This window comes from Mastigoproctus giganteus, chromosome 1 (genome assembly GCF_048544385.1).
Source record: "Mastigoproctus giganteus isolate SK-2022 chromosome 1, ASM4854438v1, whole genome shotgun sequence".
Classification (NCBI taxonomy): Eukaryota; Metazoa; Arthropoda; class Arachnida; order Uropygi; family Thelyphonidae; genus Mastigoproctus; species Mastigoproctus giganteus.
The window spans coordinates 29,804,550-29,830,070 of NC_143575.1; the positions used below are offsets into that span (position 1 = coordinate 29,804,550).

Below are 25,521 nucleotides of genomic sequence, written 5' to 3' on the forward strand. Positions count from 1 at the left end.
TTGTGGTGACAAAGCATTTGACACTTTTATTCGCAACTACATTAATGAAACATACAAGATCAAGGCAAACTATCCCACCAGCCTACTGTCATGAAATGAGTACCAGCTCAGTTTTTTTTTACACCACATTCTTTACAGAACCAATACCCAATGGAATAACATGACAGCTATTCAGCATACCTCCAAAAAACAGAACAACTAGTATATTTTAATATGGAAAGAAAGTGATGTATGTAGATGTCGAAAATTTGAATGTTTTTTGGGCCCTAATACGTGACAGGCAATGACACCTCCCTTATTTACATTTCTGCATCACAAATTCTCCTCCTCTGAAATTATATCCTACATTTTTTCCACACTAAACTACCCTCTGTAGTATGAGTGGATGTAAGGAATTCTTGAGAACAATTTAAAAGTATTCCTATGCTATGTTCTAGGATAAATTATATATGTTCAGATGAAAACTTCCTGGCATACTACAGAGGGCAGTTGTTTACAAGCATCATAAATCTAACACACTTTAAAGTTATTTCACTATTTATGTTATTTAAATTCAGAGGAGGGAGGGAATCATTTGGATGGCCAGGTCCACAAAGTTTTCACAGCACTTATCCTGGAACATAACATCAAAGTAGTTTTTATTTTTGGTTTTTTAACTGGTTGGACAACCAGTCTAAACCTTCATACAGGCCATCTCCACTGGTAGCACACGTAGCTTGGATATACCAATTTCTGTTACGAAGTGAATGAAGCCCTAACTTGTCTGTAATTTCTGCTGCATTCATGGCATTTGGCAAGTCCTGTAAAGAATTCCCATAATTACAACAGCTATTAATATTGTAAAACAAAATTTGTAACTAATTTAAAAACTAAATTTTAAAGCTTAACAGATAGGTTTAAACTTTAATCAAGTTGTTCTGAATTAGCAAGATGACTTAGACTTAGGCCACAAGGCAGTGTACTGTTCAGCAAACATGTCCTTATAGATTGTTCACAGTTGCTATAGAACATCAGATGTGATAAGGTCTTAAAGGAGAGCAAGTACACAGAAAAAAAGTTGAGTGGGAAAATGAAACTGGCTTGTGCAGTGAGAAAAACATTAAATTTTGCTAGAAATTAAGAAAATTAAGATGGAAATAAAAAAGTGCTTTCTGATCAGATCATAGACATGACTGTAGAGAAAGTCAATTTTGGGTGAAAGTTGCTGCACTATTTATCAAAATACAGTACCAAGAAGAATGCAGGAACAATAAACCTGTACTAGAATCAGAGATTAACTCATCAATATAAACAATGAGCTCAATTTCTTCTGACATATGACAAAGGCCACTGTTTTCTGCATGATCTCAATAAGTTGGAGCAAGATCACCTGGGAAGGGGAAGTTGCATCAAAAATCTGTTGTTTTAAATGGTACAGCATCATATACCATTAGTTATTCCTGATGATTAAGTCCAATCCAAGGGGATGCTCTCATAAAGGAAGCAATCTACATCTAGCATTCCAATATGTGGAATGCTAGAGGACCAAGTTTGGTGGTTTCTTGCTGGTCTATAGTAATCAGCAAGATCAGATTGTGCAATTTAGACAGGACAGTTCCACAAAGAGGAACAGAGAAGAAAAGTAGGTAGTAACATCTGTAGGCTGACTAAACCTGCATATAACAGTGATAGAAGTTAAAATTTGCAACATCTCTTAGAATAATTAGGTTGTCACCACTTAAATATAATTTAACTGAAAGTTCAAAAGCAGCCATTACTTCAATTTGTTTCTAATACTACACAGAAAAATATCTAACGAATCTAGCCCTCAATTTTAACATTGCACTAAAAAGCAACTATTTAGATCAAAATGTAGCATATCAGCACATTGAACTGTAAGTACACAATCGTTACTGGAATTATGGGACTATTAAGCATAGCTGCAAAAACAACATGCAAGCACAGTGAATCTAGAGCCTACACAATATAAGTGAAATATACCTGTTTATTAGCAAAAATAAGTAAAACTGCATCTCTCAATTCATCTTCTGCAAGCATCCTCATCAATTCTTCTCTAGCTTCTCCAATACGTTCTCTGTCATTACTATCTACTACAAATATTAGTCCTGAAAGTAATTTGAAAAGATTTAGACAAAATCTTCATAATTACCATAATTCTTACTCCAAAATAATAAGAAATGGTTACAGAAAAACCAAATACTCAGTTACAATCACTACTGAAGACTCAAACATTCTGAACATACTACATCAGGATCAGATTACTTAAATCAATGAAAAACAATACAGGCCAAAATGTATCTACATCCTGTCTGTTAATTATCTGTTACAAAGGGTAGGAAATATATAGAACTATAATAATTGAATAATATTCTGAAAAGGAAACAAGTCAAACTAAATTTCTAAACAAATTAAGTTTTCTTCTTACCCAAATGAGTTTAAGAGACTAGTGGGTCTCAGGCGTAGATAGCAAGGTATCGTGGCTTATGACCACAATGTCATCTGCAAATTGTAAAAAATGGTTTAGGTACTCTCCATTCACTTTCTCCTCTCAAGGGCAGCAGTAAACAACTTTGGAGATGTGTCTCCTTGTCGAACTCCTTTGTCAATTTTAAATACTGTTTTAAAATTTAAATACTGTCTTTGTCTAGTCTAATAAAAGAGGTAGCGTTCTCATATATTTTCTTCAAAATCATAATATATGGGGTATCTATGTCTTGTCTTTCCAATGCCCGAAACATTGCCTTATATCGTATGGAGTCAAATGACTTTTCATAATCCACAAATCCAGGCATAATGGTGTTTTATATTCATTTGCTTTCTCCGTTAGCTCTGACATTACGTGAAGGTGATCCATAGTTGAGAATCCTGTCCTAAAGTCAGTTTGCTCTTTCGGTTGATTCTCATCAAGTATTCTTTCTAATCTATTAGTAATGACCCTTGTGAACAACTTGTAGATGTGGGATAACAAGCTAATTGGCTATAATTTCCAATTTATCTCCTTTCTTATGCAGCAAAACTATGGTTGCATCATTCCACTCCTTAGGCATCACACCTTTTCTAACACATTTTGTGAAGAGTCTTGCCAGTTTTTATGCCATGTCTCTTCCTCCCAATTTTAACAACTCTACAGTAACTTCATCTTCCCCCAGGGCTTTCTGATTCTTCATTTTCTTCACTGCATGTTCTACCTCATCAGGAAGGATATCGGGTATGTCTATGTGTTACGAATTTGCGATCCATCTTCCCCACTGCTAGCATCATTCCCCCGCAACTTGTATAATTCTCTATAGTAGTCTTCTGCTATTTGAATTATGCCCTCTCTGCTATTTATAAGTATGCCATCGCTATTCTTCAGTTTCAGTATCATTTGTCTTTCTATATTACTGCTCATGGCTGCTGATTTAAGTCCTTTGGGGCCGACCGGGCTAGCCGAGTGAGTAAAGTACCTGCCCGGCAACCCAAAGGTCGCGGGTTCGATTCCCGCCTCGGGCTTGGATCAAAGTACTGCAAAAACGTTGGGAGGTGCAATATGGCCACAGAAGCCGATGCGCCAACAACTACCAAATCAAAAAAAAAAAAAAAAAAAATTAAGTCCTTTGTTTTCCCTTAATGCTTGTTCTACTTTTCTTGTGTTAAATCTTCTTATGTCCTCCCTGAATCTTTCTAATGGCTTCGCATAACTCAGTATACTCAATTCTCTCCTTGTCAGTGTTTATCTTGCCCTTCATTTGTCATCTTCGGTTCATCATGACCAGTGTTTGACTAATTTGTTTCTTGCCAGTTCTCTTAACAGTGTAATAAAACCGCTAGGACAGCACATACTGTCAACAAATGCTGACAGTAGAGATAATTATCCTGCTGGGAAAATCAACAGCAAGACTACACCTTGAATAAAAGCATGGAATCTTCACTTCAGAAAGATACTGTCTTTAAAAGGAATACAAAGAAAGTCAACACGATAGTTGTGGATGCAGAAATATTTTTGCAGGAAACATTCCAGATTTTCAAGCTACAAAGTTTAGAAACATTTACATACTGCTCTGATCAAGGGTTTTAAGAACTTAAAAAGGTTAGGCAAACAGTAATGTAAACATTTTCTTTCTGAGACTGATGACAAAAAAAAAAAAAAAAAAAAGAGCCCCGACAGTCAAATGCAAAGGAGTGCAGCAGCTTATGTTTGAGCTGACTGGTTAAAGCCCACATGATTGCTAAATATGAGCAATAATTACATTCTTATCAGAATGATTAGCAGTAAAATCATCTGACTTATGTGGTTGTGTAAGGGTCATAGCTGCAAACTTTTGACTTTCAAAAAGCTGGAGATAAGATATTCATAGGTAGAAGGAACAATTTTTTTTTTTTTTTTTTGGAAAAAAGCAGTTTTCTAACACCGGGGTGTTAGGGCTCTGAGTGGCTCGAGTGAACTCAATGCTTGGGATTCTTCCTATTGCTCCGACTATGCACCCACAAGGGGCATAAATTCAAATTGAGGAAAGATGGTTGCAGAACAGATGTGCAGAAGTTTGCCTGCTGGAACCAGCTTCCATCCGTTGTTGTGGAAGTGGATAAATTCAAGGAAGAACTAGACAAACTATTGGAGGTGATGGATGGCAGAAATGAGCCCCCCACCCACTTATGCTGTATAAGCAGGGGAGAGAAAACCAGTTCACCAGTACAGATGCTTTTAAAAATTAGCTCATCTAGGATTTCTATTTGAATTGCATATTATATTATGATTGTTTCAAGAAACATACTGTAATAGACCCAACTTCAAGAAACATTGCTTAAAAGTTTAGTTTATAATAACGACACTGATGTTCTACACTGTTGTCAAAAGCATTTTCCAAAGCTTTACCAGATCTGAATTCAGTTCCCAACTAGCTGAATGCAATCTGATACCCAATATTAATGAGATATTATTAAAATGCCAAGACTTCAGATAATCTGTTATATTTCATACTTCTTAATGCACTTGGCAGTTCCCCAACAAAGGACTACAATTCCTTCTTTCATAACAGCATCCAAAAAGGTCCTCATAGTGAAACAAACAGAAATAATGAAAAATGTGTTTCTCTATCTTCAGAAATTCACAACAGAAAATCAACTGGCCACCAAACTAAGCCTGTAATGAGTGTATTAAACATTTGAAGCTGTAACATTATTGGATTGTATCAGCACACAAATCACTTCAACAATACATTGGTAGAACTACATTAATCTCCCCCCCCCAACTGTATGTATAAAAAAAAGTTGGGTAATGTATGCAAGTGCATTACATTTCAGGCATTTTTTTGTAATTAACAGAACTGAAAATGAAACAGTTAATATCTTATCAATTAATTACTAAGGTTATAACTTTACAGAACAATAAAACTAGTTTTAAGTTCTAGTTTAATCACAATGTATAACATTTATTTTCTTTTCCTATATACTTAAGTCTCATTTTAGTTTAATTACAGTGTGTAACATTTATTACTCTTCTCCCATATACTCAAATCTTTCTTCTCCCCTGTCACATAAAAACAATGACATGATCGTGAGTCATACATGGACTGCCTAAAACTTGCAACGTTGCAATTAAATATGGTTTTGATCTACAAATTTAATTTTTTTCATACAAACTGTATGGTTGGGGGAAAAATAATTTCTGGATCTCCTGAATTTAAATTAAATTTTGGATGGCTTGGCAGATCTTTATAAAAGAAGCTAAATATAAAATTTCATGAAAATTCCTCCACTAGGAGTTGAGGTGCTACACTGGACGGCCTCCGTAGCCGAGTGGGCAGGAGCGGGAGTGCAGTAGCACACGCTCTTTGAGTAGACCGGGGTTCAAGCCCCTGACTGCTGAATACGGTCGATCTGCCAACCCGCACTGGACCAGCGTGGCAGATTGTCCATTTCCCTCAGCATGAATTGTTGAGGAGGCTTCCATCTTGCAGTGGGTTGATAATGGCTGCACTTTACTTTTTTTTTTTACTCAGATGGACAGACAGTGAAGATAATGTGCTTCTGCATATATGAACACATCTAATGCAGTAAAGTTTGCCACTAATGTTGTGGCATACTATAGTTCACCATTCAACAATCTCTTTTGATGTTTATGGTGTACTGTCTCTGTACTCAACTTTTGCTGATCTTTTGCAATTAAGACTGACAGTAATGGTGGTTTTTAATGTTAATTTATTAACAGGGAAGGGTGTGTTTAGTCTTATTTCTAGACAATCAGTAATGCAAGTTAGGAGTTGAAAACAAATCTTTAATGATAGAGTCAAAAACATCCATATTAAGGAATAATTTCAGAATAAATGTAAAGAAAAATCTGCCTTCAAGTCCTAGGCAACTACTGAAACACTACCACCTAGCCTAGCAGTCAAACTTATGGAGATTTAAAATTAGTATAAGGTAAACCTGTAAATAGATAAAATCAGGGATGTATTGTATCATGAGTTTTGTATTTTTAAAAGCAGATACTAAAAGTTCTTAAAAATCATTGATACATTTATAAAAAATGTTATTCACCTTGTGTATTCTGGAAATAATGACGCCACAGTGGTCTGATCTTATCTTGGCCACCAACATCCCAAACAGTAAAGCTAATATTTTTATATTCTACAGTCTCCACGTTGAAACCTAAATGAAGAAGAATAAACAGTTTAACAAGTTTTCAAAACCTTGAACTTTTTTGTATAAAGTTAACAATTGCTTTCCTTTAGGCATAATGATCAGTTTAATAAAGAAATAGGTTGCTAAATACAAAACATATGCACCCACTAACACACATCACTACTGCTAACACAATCTTGTATTTTTTTCTTAAAGCATCACCATATCAACCAAGCAGCTAAACTGAAATTTCAATAACTAATTAAAAATACAGCAGATTCCCCATTTACTTGCCTCAGCAGACACAAGTTACATAGGGATGACACTAAACCAAACAATTTGGCTTTTTTTATTTATCACCTGAATCACTATCTCATATGGTAAAAACTGCAGGTAAATTACAAGTTCATTGTTAAGCTATAAGAAACTGAAAAAAGAATAAGTTCTTAATATAAGGGATCTATTTTCTATTTCATTCAATAGGACAGATAAAAATACCTGTCTAAATATTATAGAATTTCCTCGCATATATTGTAAATTTGGTTTGAATGGCCTGCAAACCCAAGTCCTGTATGAAAGAAGTTGAAATTAACCATCTGACTAAAGCATATATTAGTCACCATTGCCACCACCTGGCATATATTAGTCCATGATATACCATGGAAGTGTTTGGAATAAAGGCAATGATTTAAATTTGGGTACTTCTTTCAAGGTAATGTATTCATTATCTTGACAGTATAATAAATATAAGAAAATATATTTTAAAGTATTCCTTGAGCAGCATGTGTAAATAAGCTGTTGTTTAAAAATAATAAAGCACTCAAAACTTATGTTTTGAGTATTTTTTTAGTGCTTGATTGACATGCGTAGGTGATGTAATATTGCATCAACTGTTACTTTCAGCTATATAAGCAAACTCTGCAAGAGTTGCAGTCATTCCTTACTTGTGTCAGGATGGAGAGTTGTGCAGTTGACACCACGAAGAAAGAGTGCTATTGTTGCTTTAAGTGAGGAAGGATGTTCTTCTCATCATATTGCTTATAGAGTGTCTTGTAATCAGTCGACAATGAGTAGATTTCTTTTCATACTCAAAAATACTGGTTCTGCTGATAAGAAAAAGGAACCGCCCACAAATGAGTCTCTACGCCAAAACAGAACCACGTTTTAAAGCACTTATGCCTTAAAAATCATAAAGCTTATTTGTCTGAGCTGAAAAGAGAATGGGAAGAACATACAGGAGTGGTAGCAAGTGCAGTAACAGTCACAAGACACCTCTTCAAAAATGGACTTTTAGCCCATCACCCTAAGAAGAAGCCCCTACTCACACAAAAAATGAAAAAGGCCTGATTAATTTGTAAGAGTGTAAAGAGTATGTCATATGGACCCCAAAGCAGTGGAAGTCAGTTATTTTCTCAGATGAGAAGAATTTTAACCTGCATGGCTCTGATGGGAGACAAACAATTCACCATAGACATGGTGAAGAATACCATCCAGACTGTATGGTGTCTACAGTGAAGTTCCCTACCAGCCAAATGATATGGGGGTGCATTTTGTATTGTGGAGTAGGTCATCTGCAGTTTACAAAAGGTTCCATAAATGTCAATGGATACCTGGCTATATTGGAAGGAAAATTGTTGCCAACCATTAGAACCTACCAAGTAACTGCATCTTTCAGAATGACTCTGCTCCTTGTCATCAGGCAAAAAGTGCAAGCAGGCACTTACAGCCTGGACCTGAATCCTATAGAGAACTGTTGGAATCTTGTGCGATGTGCAGTTGCCAGAAAGAAACCAAAGACCCTTTATGAACTTCAGTAAGCCATAATTCCTGTTTGGAACCACAAACTATCAGTTGATCAACTTCAGAAATTGAGCTTGTCAATGCCTTGATGGTGTGCTGCTGTCATCAGGGCCAGAGGCTGTTCAACTAAATATTAGTTTGCACCTGGTGAACTTTTCATTTTGTTTTCCATTTAAAATGATAAACTGAGGTTAACATTTCAGCCATAATTGTCATGTTTACCAAAACATGTTGTATAAAGGTTGCAAATGCTCATTTTGGAATATTTTGAGAGCACCTGTCAAATATTACTTAGCTTTGCCTTAACTAATAATAAATATCTTTTGTTTATATTTCTATTTGTGATGCTAGTCATTAATGTAACATACCATTGCAAAAAAAAAAAGGTTAGAAAAGCAAAATTCACAGGTGATACACTTTCTTTGAACACCAGTGTATATTGCTACCATATTGCTACATTCCTATGGTTCAAGGCTGAGAACTACTGTTCAAGCCACAATTACAGTATAATTTATTGTTTTCACAATAAAATCAATACAAGAACATTAAACAACAATGTATTAAAATATTAATAAAAGCACAACTAATGCAATGCAAGCAGCTGTAACATGTGTTGGGAACAGGATAGCAAGGAGAACTTGGATAAATTTCAGCAACAAACCCAAACACTAGTGTTAATCAAATAGGCATGCAAATCAGGAAGTCAAATCTAGGTCTGTCTTACAGAACCCGGCCCCCTCAGTCAATACCACATTAAGAATATGAAATCAATTTTGAGCATCATTATGCCATTTTAAAATTAATGGCAATTTCAGAGCTTCCATAAATTAAAAACAAATTAAAATGTTGATTTTCATTTGCAAAACAGTTTGAAACACATAAGATGCTATTAACTTGTCTGGCACTGTAAACAGCAGTGTTTCCCAAAATGTGTTCGGTGAAAAATCGTAATTAATAATTAAATACACTGAGTGATCATTGAATTATGACCATCCCTATGAAAACTGAATGCGAACCGCTGATCATGTCAGATACGAATGCAGTTAGTCGACGTACATAGCATAGATAAAGTGTCAGTGGTTCAGTAGGTAGTAAAAATCCGAGCGATGTGTAAAAGGAGGGATTTATTGGACTCCGATAAAAGACAGATTGTGGGTGCTCAATGAGCTGGTGGGGTGTTCGAGAGCCACCATAGTTAAATCGTACCAGGACTGGCGTCAAAATGGTCAAACAACAACTCAACAGCAAAACTGCAAAGGTTAGAGTTGATGTTAGAGGTGAGCACCAGGTCTGACTACTCATACAGGTGCAGCACTGTTGAATTGAATACCCAATACAAAATGGGCCAACCCGGAACAATCTGGCATGACCATGCATCACACACGCTATACCAGCAGACGAACCTTACAGCATCCTCTCCTAACCAAGGTTCATTGGCATAAAAGACTCGCCTGGTGCAAAGAGCATGCAGGTTGGACATTAGAAGACTACGTGTGATGGTCGGATGAGTCACATTTACTCCACACTGTGGATGGTCGTGTACGGATTTGGCATCAACAACACAAGGCTCTTGATCCATCATGCATGGTATGATGGACCAAAAGTGCAGGCCGGTGGAGGGGGTTGTACGGCGTGGGACATGTTTCACTGGCAGGAACTTGGACCCCTGATGCTTGCTGACTGTACACCACACTATAGGGAAAAAGGAACTTTACACTTTTTTCCCAAATGGCAATGGTGTCTTCCAAGATGACAATGCATTGAACCATTGGACACTTGTGCAGGAATGGTTTGAGGAACAGAGTTCCAACTTCCAGCATATCAATTGGCCCCCGACCTCCCACAATATCAATCCCATGAGCACTTGTGGGACACTATGGAAAGGTATATCAGACATCTGGATACACCAATCACCTCTATACCTGCATTACACAGCTTGGTTGGCCACACCTCCTGAATGCTTCTGACATCTTGCTGAATCAATGCAATGTCGGACCTACGAAGTATTAGGTAGGTGGTTATAATTCAGTGATCACTCAGTGTAAATAAAATAAAATAAATTCTACATATCTGTAGTGGATACCACTTTTGTATCATAATTTTTAACTTATAATCAAATAGACTGTGGAACACTATTTTGGCAGGCTTTTGCACAGAGAAGTATGCGTAGAGGTAATGACACCTACAAAAAAATAGCAATGTAGTGATCTAATATGCCATTCATATGTGATTTAGCCTGGAGTACACTGGTTGAAGGAAAAGGGGGAAGCGAACAGATATCATAACTAAACTCACTTCCTTGTTTAAATTTTTTGATAATTATCAGTATTTCAAAATATTATTGCTATTGTGGTTGAAAAAAGGAACTTTAAAACGAGAAGCAAGTACTTTGAGTATTGCAATTGTGGTCGATGAAAACAAACACAATATTGTCACACTTCAAAGTGAGGATGAACAATTGTAGCATTTTGTTCCCCAAAAATCCAAAGTGAAAAAACAGGAACCAACTAATAAAAGACCAAAACTAAAACATGACAGTTATTTGAATTTCGGCTTTACATATGTTGGAAATAAAGATGCTCCTGATGCACAGTGCATCATATGTAATAAAATATCACAAATATTTCTTTAGCGCTCTCACTAAACCAGTTTCGTAAGTGTTCCATCAACATATTGCGAGATGAAGTGTTCGTGACTAAAAAGTTTGGGAAACACTGGTATACAGCAATACAATTAAATTTAAAAAATCATACACAACTGATTTTTGTTACACATGCACTACTGATTCTCTCACTGCAGTATTTTTTGTACTATGATACTGAAAATAATAATTGCTAATGAAATTTCATTATAGAGAAGTTTATGATTTAGGCACTGTTATAAATTGGTTTTAACCTTTACACACTTTATTCATTTTGTGAGATGAATAAAAAGTACAATTTTGTCATTTTTTTGGCATAAGATGCATTTCTTAAGCTAATGGTGTAGTGTGATGTGACTGGGACATGGATGTGGCATGAGTCATTATCATTAATGTTTTTAAAGAAAATATGCACTCAATCATAAGATAATTCTCTATATTTTAGAACAGAAAGCCTCTTTCATGAGGATAATCCGAATTCCATTCTGCTCTTTTTAAGGGACTAAAAAGACTCATTCTGCATTAGTGCGAGAAATAAGGATGGACAAAATAAAAATATCAGGATAACATTATGCTAAAAATAACAAGTTACAATAAATACTAAGTATGCACTGTTCAGCTTGGACTGTGCACGCCAATCAGCATTTGCAACTAAACACCCACATCTTAGTTCTATTTATTAACTTATTTTGCAATAAAACTTACATTTAATGTAGGTTTTATTGCAGTACTATGTTTAACAGTGATACCTAAGGATGCTTTCCAATAAGATTTATAGGTAATCTACTACAAAGTTTTGGTTGTAACTCTGTAGGTGGCATTTTGATTTTGTATAGCACTACTGCTTTGTGAAAACAATTGCCATACAGCATGCTTCAGATGTTCCAACCTCATAACACTAGTTAACCAAGTTAATTTTTCATCAACGATATCCTCTACTTCAAATACAGACATGGCTAAAATGCTTGGAAGTATAATTCCAAAATTCTCCACATATGATAAGGAAAAACATTTTACTCCAGAGTAGATCTGGAGTAAAATCTGCTCATGCATTTTATTATTTGATGCAAAAAAAAAAATGAAAGAAACCAATCATGTATGCCATATGTTGCAAATATCCTCTTTCCAGAGCAAATAATTAGAAGAATCACTCCAAAATTAATGCCTCCCAATTTTTCTGTGGTTATCAGTGAAGACATGCCAATTTAAACTATATTATATATATTTAAGCCTTTTGAGAACAGGCAACCCCCGTATAACACTTTTTCGCTCTAACACGGTTTGAGAATTGCGGGAAAACCCTGCTATTGTGTTAGATGTAATTTTCAACGTTCCTTTTTGTAAATCCCTGCTGTTAACTTGCTAGTCATTATAGCCTTCATGATATTTTTCTAAAGCACATTTCTGGAGGTCACTACAATAAAACAATTTGCAGTTTCCGGTTTATTGGTCTCTTCTGTTAGTGTAATCAATTATAAGCGGGTAGTAAAAACTAATCTTCTTGCATTTGCTGTAGTACCGATTGCTGGAATTCGGTGGGTTACTTCATATCTCACTTGTGCATATCGTGTTCTTTGTTATTAATTGCTTATCGTTTTTACTGTTTTAAATTTTACAAAAAAAAGTCAGTGAACAGAAATAGATTAGTATGTACATATTAATTAAGCTATTTTCAAGACTAAATGCATAATGTTATGGGTTAAGATTAACTATATAATATTGGTGTAAATACACCAGTTTACCTATAAATTTAACTACATAAGTAGTGTAACAGCATAGTTTGTTTATATCTCATTGTGGTTACCTTCATACAAGATATCAGGTATTGCACTACTTCGAATAAATAATGTTTCTCTAGTAGAGGAGACTGATTCTCAGTGGGCACCACCACCTAAATGCATTTGAGCTTGTTGGCTCACTCAGTGGTGGATGGGGCAGGTACCCTGATAATGCAGACATGTCATCATGGTTGCAAAGTTAATTCCACAATATGAGAGATGCTAAATGGTGAAGATAATATTTTGAAGACTAAATGCACAAGGCATAATGTTCTGGGTTCAGATTATATAATACTGGTGTAAATATATCAGTTTACCCATAAATTTAACTACGTAAGTGTAATGGCATTGTTTGATTATATATCTCATTGTGGTTACCTTCACAACGAAATACCAGGTATTGCACCACTCTGAATAAATGGTATCTCGTTGAAGATAACCACAATATGAGATATAATCAAAACTATGCCATTAGACTACTTATGTAGTCAAATTTATAGGTAAACTATGGTATATTTACACCAATATTATATAGTTATTCTTAACCCATAACATATTATGCCTTGTGCATTTAATCTTCAAAATATTATTATCATCATCATTTGGCATATCTCATATTGTGGAATTAACTTTGCAACCATGATGGCATGTCTGCATTATCAGGGTACCTAACTGCCCACAGAATAAATAACAGTAGTCTCCTCTACTAGAAAACTCCCAAAATACAATTTCCCAGTTCACCATCTTGCTCTTTTTTTTTTTTTTTTTATGAAAACCCCAAACAAGAGAGGTATTAGAACCTATAGTACTTAGTACCGTGCTTGGGTTGGAGGTTGAGAAGATATTTGTTGACATTAGACTTGAACTTCTATAGACTGTAATTTTCAGGAAATACAGTATGAAGGAAGGTTATTCCAGAAAACGACAGTTGAATGAATAAACGAGGAAGATGAAAAGTTGGTTCTGTGAGTTTGAAGTTGGACAATAAATGGATGTTCGCTGGTGGTGGCATGCATTCGGACTGTTTTGAAAGAGTGCTGAAAGAGTACGGGAATTATAGAAGCCAATTCAGAAGAACAGTGCCCATGGAAGTATCTGTAGAAAAGGCATGCAGCAGAAACAGTATGTCAACGAGACAGAGTGGAGAGACTGTTAGAGAGGAGTCATTAATTAACCTAACTGCTGTCTTCTGAATGGAATCTAGAAGTAGGAGGTTTTGGGGACACCGCCCCAGATGTGGGAACAATATTCCATTTGGGCGGATTTGCGATTTGTACAGAGTGAACAGATGTTTGGAAGAAAAGTAATACTGAGAGCGAAAGAGAAAACAAAGTTTCTTAGATGCAGAGGAAGCAATATTTCTAATTTGCTTGTGTCAAAAGACATTAGAAGTCAGGGTAATCCCCAAAAGAGATATATCATCTTGCTAGAAATTGGAGTGTCACCAAAGGGGCAGAAGAATCCTTTTTTGCGAGATATAACAGAAGATTGAGTTTTAGAAGGATTGAAATCAACTAAGTCTTTGCCCCACTGGAGATCAGCATTTAAGGAATTGATAGTGGATATCCGAGAAGCTGAAGTTGATTGAGCACTGCAAGGTTTCTCAAAATGGAAAGTGGAATGCAATGTTCTATCATCGGCAAAACTACGGATAGGATTTCCAGTCAATGGAAGAAGGTCATTAAGATACAAGAGGAAAAGAGTGGGGGAAACAACTGAACCTTGCGGGACACCAGCATTAGTGGAGAAGTTAGAAGACAGAGCCATCTACCATCACGGTCAGTGAGCAATCAGAGAAAACTAGATAACCAATTACAAAAAACAGTTAGCAAACCATAAGATGGAAGCTTGTTTAGAAGAATCTTTATGCCAAACACGATCGAAAGCCTTTGAGATGTCAAGAGCAACAGCTTGTGTTTCACTGAACTTTTCCATTGAATTTGTCCATAAATGGGTAACATGAGACAATATTCACTGGATTGACACCAACAGAATCCATACTGGCAACTGTTGATCAGACAGAAGGTTTCTAGGTAGTTTGAGTTGGTAGTTAATTGATTTCTCCATTACTTTAGAAAGAGTAGAGGTAATTGCAATGGGACGATAATTGAATGGGAGGGATTTGTCACGCTTTTGGGAACAGGATGGATAAGAGCAAATTTCCAAGCAGAAAGAAAAAAACACCTTTGGAATAAGGAAGTGAAAAAAACAGCAAAGAACAGGAGTAAGTTCAGGAGAACAGGTTTTCAGAACAAGTGGGAAAATGCCATCAAGACCTTTTTTAGCATCAAGATTCATCAAAATCCTTTTGATGAAAGACCACAGGAGGCACTGAATGGAGTGTGTTGGGAATGGTGGAAGGTATTTTACCAAGATCATTAATACATGAGTTGGAAGTAAAATGGGATGCTAGCAGGTCAGCTTTATCCTTGGCTGAAGTGCCAACAGAACCATCTGGTTTTGAGAGAGATGGGCAAAAGTTGTGGCCAATAGCTTTGACAAGAGACCAGAATGCTTGGCTACCATTAGGGCAAGAAGTAGGTTTTCTACTCTTAGCCTGTTCAAAATCTAGTTTGGACTGAATAATCGCTTTACAATTGTTGCGAGCTTTGGTGCAGGCTGAAACTGAAATGAAACTGAAGAATTGGAAACAAGCCAATTACGATATGCAATGTTCTTCTGTTAAACAGCTTTAGCAAATTTATTGGAAAACCAAGGTTTAGATAAAGGACGAGATTTTAAAGTGGAGTGTAGAATAAAGGATTTCATTCCTACAAAAATAATTTCACTGACACAATCTGAGCAAACGTTGACAGAGGTTTTGAAACAGTTATTTGACGAAGGGATAGAAATCTCATTATCCCATTTTCCATCCTTGTAATGCCAAACACGAGGTTGGGAATAGCAATGAGATAAAGGCTCCATTGCAGAAGAGAATCACCAAGTTGTGATCTGAGGTGCCTAAAGGACCACTCACTGCACCCATGTACTTAGAAGGGCTGTTCGTGAGAAAAAGATCAAGCATGTTGGCTGTATGGTTAGGATTGCCCAGTATTCTTGTAGGCAAATGAACAATCTGTGCAAGGTCATTAGTAATTTCAAAAGCCTCAGTATCTCGACCAGCTGGGTCAGCGTGACTGGAAAACAGAAGCCGGTTGGAGTTGTGAAAATCAGCTAGGAAAATTACCTCACTGTTAGGAAAGTTCGACCAGAGAAAGTCCAGCTGCAAAGAGAGGAGATCCAAAAGCTCCAAGCGATTAGTAGAGCTGGGAGAACGGTAGAGACAACAGATGAATTTGACACAATGAGGTAGAGATTTTAAGCCAGAGAAGATCGAAAAGAAGAGCCCAAATTACCAAGTCTCCGACAAGGAATATCGGAACGGACATATGCACAAGTACTACCTTTGAGGCGAAAGGAATCATACAGCAAATAATTTGGGCGACTGAGATGAGCAGTAGTTGAATCAACCAATAACTGAGATTCGGTCAGAAAAAGTACATGGGGTTTGGTCGACTGCAAGTGGAAATGGACTAGGAAGTGTTTGGGAGGTTTAGATCTTTTTGCAGATAAGCTCTCTATTAATTTGGCGATTCAGTGTGTATTCAATAGTAATGAAAAGTGGGGGGGGACATGCTGCATTTAGTACAGAAATTTTTGGATATCGCGTACACATGGTAAGGATATACCCAGATCCTTGACATAACATGGCCTTGACAATGCCCCCACCGCTGCATACACAGTACTCTCCCTCCAGTCACCATCTGACAGAGTAGAGGTAGCAAGATTATACACTAGCTGATCTGGAAGCCTCCTAAGGAGTTGCAACAAGTTTGGTCCGGTGTACAAACTAGCAGACGGCCTGCAAACACCATTTCAGAGCTGTACCCTCAAAATGTAAGGAAGATTGGATCTCGCCACAATGTCCATCACAACCTCAAAAGTTAGTCATACTGCATGATGGAAGAGATGGGGAAGGGTTGACTGGAACTTAGCTCTGGAGACTAAACATGGGATTCCACCACTTCAAGCCTCCAATAAGCAAAGTGGTGGTATTGCACTGGTTGATGGGAGTCATCTACCACCTAGTATTACCTGGTAACACAGAGGGGTGGCATTCCTCCATGTTGTGTGGGAACCACACCTATACCCCTGCTTATGTTGGTTCACACTTGGGTGGTCACCCCACTGTGTTTGTGCATGGGGGTCATACCCAGGATTACTAACAGTCCCACCACTGGGATGTTGCAAGCATAAGATTTGGCTGTCACAGACCGTCCTGAATTTGCTGAAATTGGGTCCACTTGACTTAAGTGTCACCTGAATGTCAGTTCCATCAGCGTTTGACTCCCAGGTAGCAAGTACAGATTGTCTGGCATGTCTAATTCAATTTGTTTTACAGGCTACTTTCACAATGTGCATTTCCCTTTTGTACATTGTCTGCACAAATTGACAATTTTCTAGTAAGAGGAGGCAAGTTCTGGCTCAGTCTAATTTTAATTTCTATTGAAGATTTTCTTGCCAGGTATAACTGTACTAGAACAAGAAATATGCTATTCTACCTGTGCAACACCACACTCTCAACCCCCTTTATGATAACATCTTTCTCACAATCCTGACATACGCAGCTGGAACTTAGGGAGAGGGCTGAACACTCATGTTCATCAGATCCTTCTCTCTGCACAGAGGCCAGCTTTTAGCATTAGTAGAGGCACTGCATATCATGCAAGAAAGCAAGCTTATACAGCATCAGCAAAAAAAAAAAAAAAACACACTGTTCCCATTTCACCTCTCCGTTCGTTCCAAATACCTGTCCAGCTCATCCTTAAATTTATTTAGGCTATCAACTTCCACAACAAAGGACGGAAGTCTGTTCCACCAACCAACTACCCACTGGCTAAAGGAAAACTTCCGCACATCTATCCTACATCTGTTTCCTCAATTTGAATTTATGCTCTCTCAAGTGATTATTCTGAGCAATAGGAAGAATCCCATTAGCATTGAGCATGCTCAAGCCATTCAAGGCTTTATACACCTCAATCAGATCAGCTTGCAGGTGCCTAGTCTCCAGACACTGCGATTTGCAAAATTTAAGCCTTTCTTCATAAGAGCAACCCTTTGTTCCATTCACTAATCTTGTTGCCCTTCTCTGTACTCGTTCCAACAGCTCTACATCCTTCTTAAAATGAGGCCTCCAGACCTGTACACAGTACTCAAGGTATGGCCTGACCATTGCCTTATACAAGGGGATAATCACCTCCTTATCGCTGCTAGAAAAATTCCTGTATATCATTGACAAGACACCATGAGCTACTCTTGCAGTCTGTCTGCACTGCTCAGAAAACTTCATATCTGCCTGCACAATTATCCCCAAGTCCTTTTCATTCTCTACCACTGTCAGTGTAGTACCACAGAGTTGATACATTGCTCTGGGGTTGCTGTTTCCCATATGTAGTACTTTACATTTGTCAATGTTAAACTTCATTTGCCACCTCTCAGCCCATCTGCTCAACCTTTCCAGATCCTGTTGCAGCAGCATAGTGTCAGTAGTGTCCTTGACAACCCTGCCAACCTTCGTATCGTCTGCAAACTTGGACATTAAGCTTGATATACCATCATCAATATCATTTATAAATACAGAAAACAATGGACTCAACAATGAACCCCGAGGTACTCCACTAACAACATTAGTCCGTGACAAGCAGTGTCCATTGATTACCACTCTGTCTTCTCCCACTCAGCCATCCCTTTATCTATAGCAGCAATTTGCTTCCAAAGCCACACTGCTCCAATTTGTTCAGCAGTCTTCCATGTGCAACAGTATCAAAACCTTTCTAAGATCTAAATATATGATATCAAAGTTATTCCCTGCATCCAGTTTCTTTGTGACCACATCATAGTATTCAAACAAAACTGGTCAGGCAAGACTTGCCCTTAACAAAACCATGCTGTGTTCAAGCTATAACTGAAGTCTTGTCTAGATGATCCTGCAGTGCTTGTTTAACATAAGTCACCCGGGGTGGAATAGAAGTTAAACTAACAGGTCTATAATTACTTGTCGCCCTTTGATCTTCCTTTGTGAATTGGGGTCACATTTACACATCTCTAGTCCATGGTACCTCCCGAGTCTAAAGAAGCCTACAATTATGGCTAAGGGTTTGCTTACTTTCTTTGCTGCCTCCTTTAATATAACTGGATATATCCCATCCACCCCGGGTGCCTTTATGTTTATCTTCAATTTCTCCTCCACTTTCCTCTTAGTTATTACAAAATCATCTAGCTCATTGCCAGAGCTTAATTCACCTCTGGCATTCCCCTCCCTGAATAACTTTCTTGGTATAACTAGGGCCTGTAGAATAGTTGCTACCGATGCCTTATGTTTATTAGCTGGCAAATTGCCAACTGATCTGCAGGCAGCTCTGGCCCACCTAAGGTACTGCATGAAGAGAGGGATTCCCAGACTGATCTTCAATGTCCAGTTAGGCAGGCAGACTATGCTCTAACATAACACATGGAGGAGGATTAACAATGAGTTGGAGGCCATATGGCATAATCAACAGACCAATTCTGAGAAGGGTAGACACTTATATATGCCATTATCCCCTCTGTTCATAAAGTGGGCTGACAAAGGCCTTGGCTCCGGTTTCGATAGGCTGTCTGTTCTGAACATGGCTCGAGGTTGCACCAGTTGGGCCTCGCAACCTCAGAATTGTGCTCTTGTGGAGAGCTGGTGACTAGCCATCACATTGTGCTGACCTGTCCACTATATACAGACCTCCAAGTGAGATATGCTCGCTCTCACACAGCTCATGGTAGTGGAGCTTTGAAATGACTACTTTATTTGAGAGAAATGTCAAATACAGGCACTCCCCAACTTACATAAGTTTTTGCCGGCCGGTGTAAACTTAAATTTGTGGAAGCATTTATCTCATAGGAATAAATGGAGGTATTGTGAAAACATCACAACATGAACCAAATAATACTGTTTTTTTTTTTAGTAATTCGTTCCAAGATCTTGGAAGCTGAATTTTTCGCTATGTAACTAAGCTATTTATCTCTCTAAAAGGTTATTTTTATAACGGAGTGCTACCCTTTCATCGTTATCATATGTTCCGTTATAAGAAACAATTTTGAAAGGCTTTGTTGATATTTTCTAAAGAAAATTTCTGGAGGTCATGACCATAAAACAATAAAAACAATTTGCACTTTCCAGTATATTGGACTTTTCTGTTAGTGCATCTAATTATAAACGGGTAGTAAACAATCTTATTGCATTTGCAATAATCCCAATAACTGGAATTGGGTGGGTTTTTACATTATTATGGCGAAATATTCCCCCTTCATTGAAATCTTCAATCATAAGAAAAATTTTCGGAATCTTCACTTCATTCCTATTTACTTATTACAATGATGAATGGAAAGTGCAAGTGGTGGCAGTGCTAAGAAACCAAATAAAATTGATTTAGAAATGAAGATGAAAATCATTAAGTAAGAAGCAAGGCAAAGTTTGTCATCTACTGCATGGGAATTAAGTCTCACACTGCTTCAACAGTGAATGCTATTTCAAAGGACAGTGTGCATATAAAAGAACATGTTAAAGGATCAACGCATTTAAAATCAACAATGATCATGAAACAGCATTCAGGTGCTATATAGAAGATGGAAAAGCTATTAATAATACGAATGGAAAATCAGATTCAGAAGCGAGTGCCCCCAAGTCTAATGGCCATTCAAGCAAAAGCAACAAGTACTTATGAAGATATTAAGGATAAGTACAGCAAACCCCAAGTCAAGTTCATGGCAAGAAAATGGTGGTTTAATAGGTTCAAACATCGCACTGGTTTCCACAATGTTAAAGTATGCAGTGAAGTTGCCAGTGCCAATTCTGCAGCAGAGAAATTGTGTTGGAAAAAACCCCTTTATATTTTCACAACCCTCAACCTCTGCAGCAGCGTACTTATCAGCTGGAGATGTTGATTCTGGCAACGATGCTCGAAAGGAAAAACTTGCTGATTTTATGCCTGTCCCTTCCCTTTTTTGTAATTTTATAATTTTGAAATTTTTGCAGTTGCACACTTTTGTAATTTTTCCTATGCATAAGATAAAAAATGAATAAATAATTCTATTTATGTTTGTCAAACATTTCTTTTTTGCTCCAATCAAATTCAGCAAGCATAGTTGCGAGTGCTGCACAAGCCTTTAGGGAAATTCCAACTTGCATAAAATTTGACAAGCAGAATTCCACGGAACGCAACCCTTACGTAAGCCAGGGAGTGCTGTACATTAAAAGCATATATTCATGGAGATCTGTTTGCTAGATAGGGTGACCTACCTCCTCTTTGTGGTGAAGACAGTAACTCGTGGTAGGGATGGAGATGCCAGCCTGCCAAGAGGCCAAATTGTCGTGCTATCTAATTATTTGAACTTTGAATTGACTCTTAGTGAATGTCTTGTTGTATTGTTATTTAGTTAATAACTTACTAACCTTAGAAAAAAGGTTTGAAATGCAAGTCACAGCCAAGAATTAGTTGCATATGGGCAGAAGCCCAGGCAGCAACTAGGATGAAGGATCATTCAAATGACAAATGTGCAGCACCACAGGACAGTGCATACTGTGCATACTGTCCTGTGGATATTTGGCTTCTGATTAAGGGCTCTTTTTCCACCTCTTTTACTTATTTAGAAAAAGCCAAATGCTAATTAATTATTGTGTTCCACTTCACTCTTTCATTAAACTACTTCCACTTATTCAGTGAATTGCCTTCAATATTTGCTGAGAGAGAAGTAACCGAGTCTCTCAACTTACAAGCTTTCTGGGAGGATACAAATAATGATATATTTCAGCAAGCAATCACATCCTATTTTTTTTACAACAAGTTTCAGTGCAATGTTGCAGAACAAATGTGCCGAAAATAAAAATAAACTTCTCTTTTGTGCATATAGGCACAAAAGAGAAGTTTAATTGGGGATTTATTAGGTACATCAGCAACTATAGCCAGAGTGTGTGCGTACACACACACACTAATATTTTTATTTTCAGATAATGAAGCTAATTTCAACTTTATTTTTCACTAACTTCATGTTCTTTCATAGGAAAAAAGAAGTTTTCTATTTCAAAAGGAAATACTTTGGTAAACTTGATGAACATCAAAGAATGCTTTTTTAGAAAGCACAATTTCCTTGTGCATTCATCAACTTTTCTTTCTTGGAAGGAAAATCTTCAATTCGGTTTTAACTGCTTACCACAGTTCCAAAGAACATTTAACTACCATTTCAAGAGTCAGCCACCAATTACTGATATGCTTTATAAAGTAATATTCTGGTAATCCACTTTTCTTCAGATTTCCCGCAAACTATTCCAATGCAAAGGTCAATCACTGAAGTAGCTGCACACTGAAGTTTTCAGGGTAGTGGAAAATGAAACAGACCAGGGGTAATTGTGCAGTCAAATATGAAATTCTTTGAGCAATGCAGACAGGCTACCAGGACAGCTCATGAGGTTTTGTTAATGATATATAGGAATTTTGCTAGCAGGTATAAGGAGGTGATAATCCCATTGTACAAGGCAACATCTTGAGTACTGCATACAGGTCTGGAGCTGCTGGAACAAGTACAGAGAATGGCAACAAGATTGGTGAGATAAGGTGATTAGGGCTTTGAATCTATTGAGCAAACTCAATGCTGATATTCTTACACACACACACACACACACACACACACACACACACACACACACACACACACACACAGGACAACTGCAGAATAGATGTTCTGAAGTTTGCCTTTAGCCAATGGGTGGTTGATTGTTGGAACAAACTTCCATCTGTTATTTGGAAGTTGACAGTTTAAATAAATTCAAGGAAGAACTAGATAAACTATTGGAGGGAATAAATAGGTGAAGTGTCTTTTTTTGCTGATGCAAAAAAAAAAAATTGAACATTGCAAAAAAGCAAGCTATATAAGCTTGCTTTTTTGCATCATTTGCCACTGCATTACTACATAATCCTTTAAGTCTTTTCAAAAAACACTACGAATCACAAGCATATTGCACATTACAATGTCAGCTTATTCACTCACAGCTAACAAAATGATCTTTCAAGCACTATGCCATTGCACAACCCATGAAAACTCCAAGTAATGTGAAACTATAGTTTCTTTGGTTCTAAACTAGTACCTTATCATAGTTTGTTTTTCAACATTGTCCAGCTGTTTCATCATACTATATGATGCAGTAAAAGGATCTAGTTTATAATAAAATCTCCTTGTGGAAGAATGGTGCTAATGCATCACAAATAGGATAACTTCTATAGGATTAAGTGAAACTCCTGAGAATGCTCCTGATGTAAAAAACATTCCCAATCCCATACACAAATCTAAAGACTCATTCAAAGCAGACTTTCATCACCCAAATATGTTCAGCCATGTGAACTGCAGATTCACATAGTATGGGAACGTCTAGCGGTTGTATAAGATACAACCACTAGACGTTCCCATAATGTTTTTGAACATTGCCTTAGCACCAGTTAAATTAAGCTGGAAGTCACCTAATCTGATCCTGTAATTGATTTTCTCTTTTTTTTTTGGTATAAAAAAAAAAAAAAAAAAAAAAAAAAATTGTCATTAATAGGTTTTAAGCATGCAACACACACAAATGATTTAGTCACCACTTCCGGGAGATGAAATGTAAAATGCTTCAATTCTCTTATTTATCCATTCCTATTAAAACTATTTTCCCATAATGAAAGTTCCAGTACATTTTGAAATAAGATGGTACTTTTTGAATCGCTGAATAGTCTGTCCAGCCACATCACTTGAAGAGAAAGTCCCCCCAACCTTTGCACACAAACAAACAACTTAATATTAGTTAGGAAAGCAAATATCAGGAGAGAATAAGTATTCAACAGATTTTTAACCCTGCTACCAAAACAATTTGCAAATCTCAGTTTATCATCATTGGGGTAAAATAAAGTACAGAAAAAAAGTTATCATACATAAGTGTATTTTTTAAAGTAACTGAAACAATTAGTAAAACATAACAGAATTAATTTCTGTTGTGAGAGCCTTAGCTAAACAAACTTATACAAAGAGTAGCCTGAATTAATGAACTAGCCAAATTACAGAACTTAACATAAATATTTATATAAGTCACAGCTCAAAAAACAAGCAAATTCACTCACAATCTAGAAAGCATATTTGCAAAATGCTTGTTTTGAACATAAAATGTTCATAATCAAGAATGGAATACAAGTTCAAATCAAATTATTATATTTTATAATATTTATTTATTACATCTTTACGTTATGAATTTTTAAATTTGTAATTTTCAGCATACCAACACCTATTGAAGGAAATTATAAAAAATCAGTTATCTACTTACCAATAGTTGGGATTGTTGTTACTATTTCACCCAATTTTAATTTGTACAGTATTGTAGTCTTGCCAGCTGCATCAAGGCCAACCATTAATATACGCATTTCCTTCTTTCCAAAAAGTCCTTTAAAAAGATTTGCAAATATGTTCCCCATTTTAAGTTTTTAATCAGGCTCTATAAAAAAAAATCAAAATATTAAAATTTTATTACAGAAATATTGTAAACTATTACAGAAATTCATCCAAATGTGCACACCACTTACTTTTTACAGATGCTAGTTAAAAACCACAGCTTCAAAAACATATGAAACAAATACAAATTTTAAACTAATGATGAGAAACATGGAAAGTAATCAAAATGAAGAAAATAAAATTATTCAATTCTGAATATACTCTTCAGTACTTTACTAGAATATTCTGAAAAACAGGCCTGCAATAACTCCATTTTTAAGTTATGGACAGAGACATTAAAATGCGCTCCACAATTTCATATAACTTTTTATGAGTAGGTGTAGGCCTTTGTGCATAGAACAATTGGTAGAATCAGTCTTCCCCAAACTGGGTGGAAAAGACCAGAGTTTAAATCCCATCAACTACTAATTGATGGGATTTAAACTCTGGTCTTTTTGATGGGAATACACAATGTACTAGACCCTGCCAATAGGGTGACTCTATTGTCAGGGAAACGGGAAACATGCTTTGTAAAAAGGATAGGTGGAACAGGACCAGGGTATGTCTGCCAGGGGCAAAGGTTGATGACTTTGTAGAGCGGATATCATCTTTTAAGGGCACAAAAGGTGATATAGTTGTACACGTTGGCACTAATGATATTAAAAGTAGGAGACCAGCAGAATTACTTAACAAGTACAGGTCACTGATGAAAAAAAGCCGTGAATTAGGGTTGAATTTGAAAACGTCTGCAATTCTGCCCAGACACAATAGGAGGGAGTATATGATGAGAGCCCTGTCAATCAATTCGGCCCTGGAAAGATTGTGCAGGGCTCAAGGGGTAGAATTTTTTTTCAGCCTGGTCTGTACTTGTTAACAGGAGAGACTGCTTCTACAGGGATGGGATACACTTAAATAGAAAGGGTGCAAGAATGTTTGCTGATGCTATCGAGGCAGTGTTAGGTGGGTCGGAAAACTGCTAGATTGGGGGGATACAAGGACTAATAGATTAACAGTAGCCACTTGGCAGAGGAGAAAGTGATTCTTGAACTGCATCTATTGGAATAAGCAGCAGCCTGGAAAATAAGATGCAGGATATTTCAGACACTGCTGAGAATCATGGGGATACAAGTAAACACATGGGTTGTGTTAGGGTGGCTA

General features: G+C 36.8%; 1 protein-coding gene across 1 annotated transcript; it reads right to left on the minus strand.

Moving 5' to 3' along the window:
* Arf1 (ADP-ribosylation factor 1) lies at window positions 1–24,367 on the minus strand. Its single transcript, XM_090372176.1, has 4 exons — window positions 24,200–24,367; window positions 6,520–6,630; window positions 1,981–2,105; window positions 1–800 (listed from the first exon to the last, which is right to left on the minus strand). Exons 1-4 carry the CDS (start codon window positions 24,345–24,347, stop codon window positions 639–641), a joined length of 546 nt encoding a protein of 181 aa, XP_090228302.1. The 5' UTR covers window positions 24,348–24,367; the 3' UTR covers window positions 1–638.
* Window positions 24,368–25,521: the final 1,154 nt, after the last annotated feature.

What these genes read in the sequence shown, in the direction of transcription:
- Arf1 (XM_090372176.1), bottom strand. Translation starts at nt 24,347, where the DNA reads ATGGGGAACATATTTGCAAATCTTTTTAAAGGACTTTTTGGAAAGAAG. An exon ending in AACAACAATCCCAACTATTG is followed by an intron (nt 6,631 to 24,199) that starts GTAAGTAGATAA and finishes TTCTTCATTTAG; the next exon opens with GTTTCAACGTGGAGACTGTA. An exon ending in TTATTTCCAGAATACACAAG is followed by an intron (nt 2,106 to 6,519) that starts GTGAATAACATT and finishes AATTACTTTCAG; the next exon opens with GACTAATATTTGTAGTAGAT.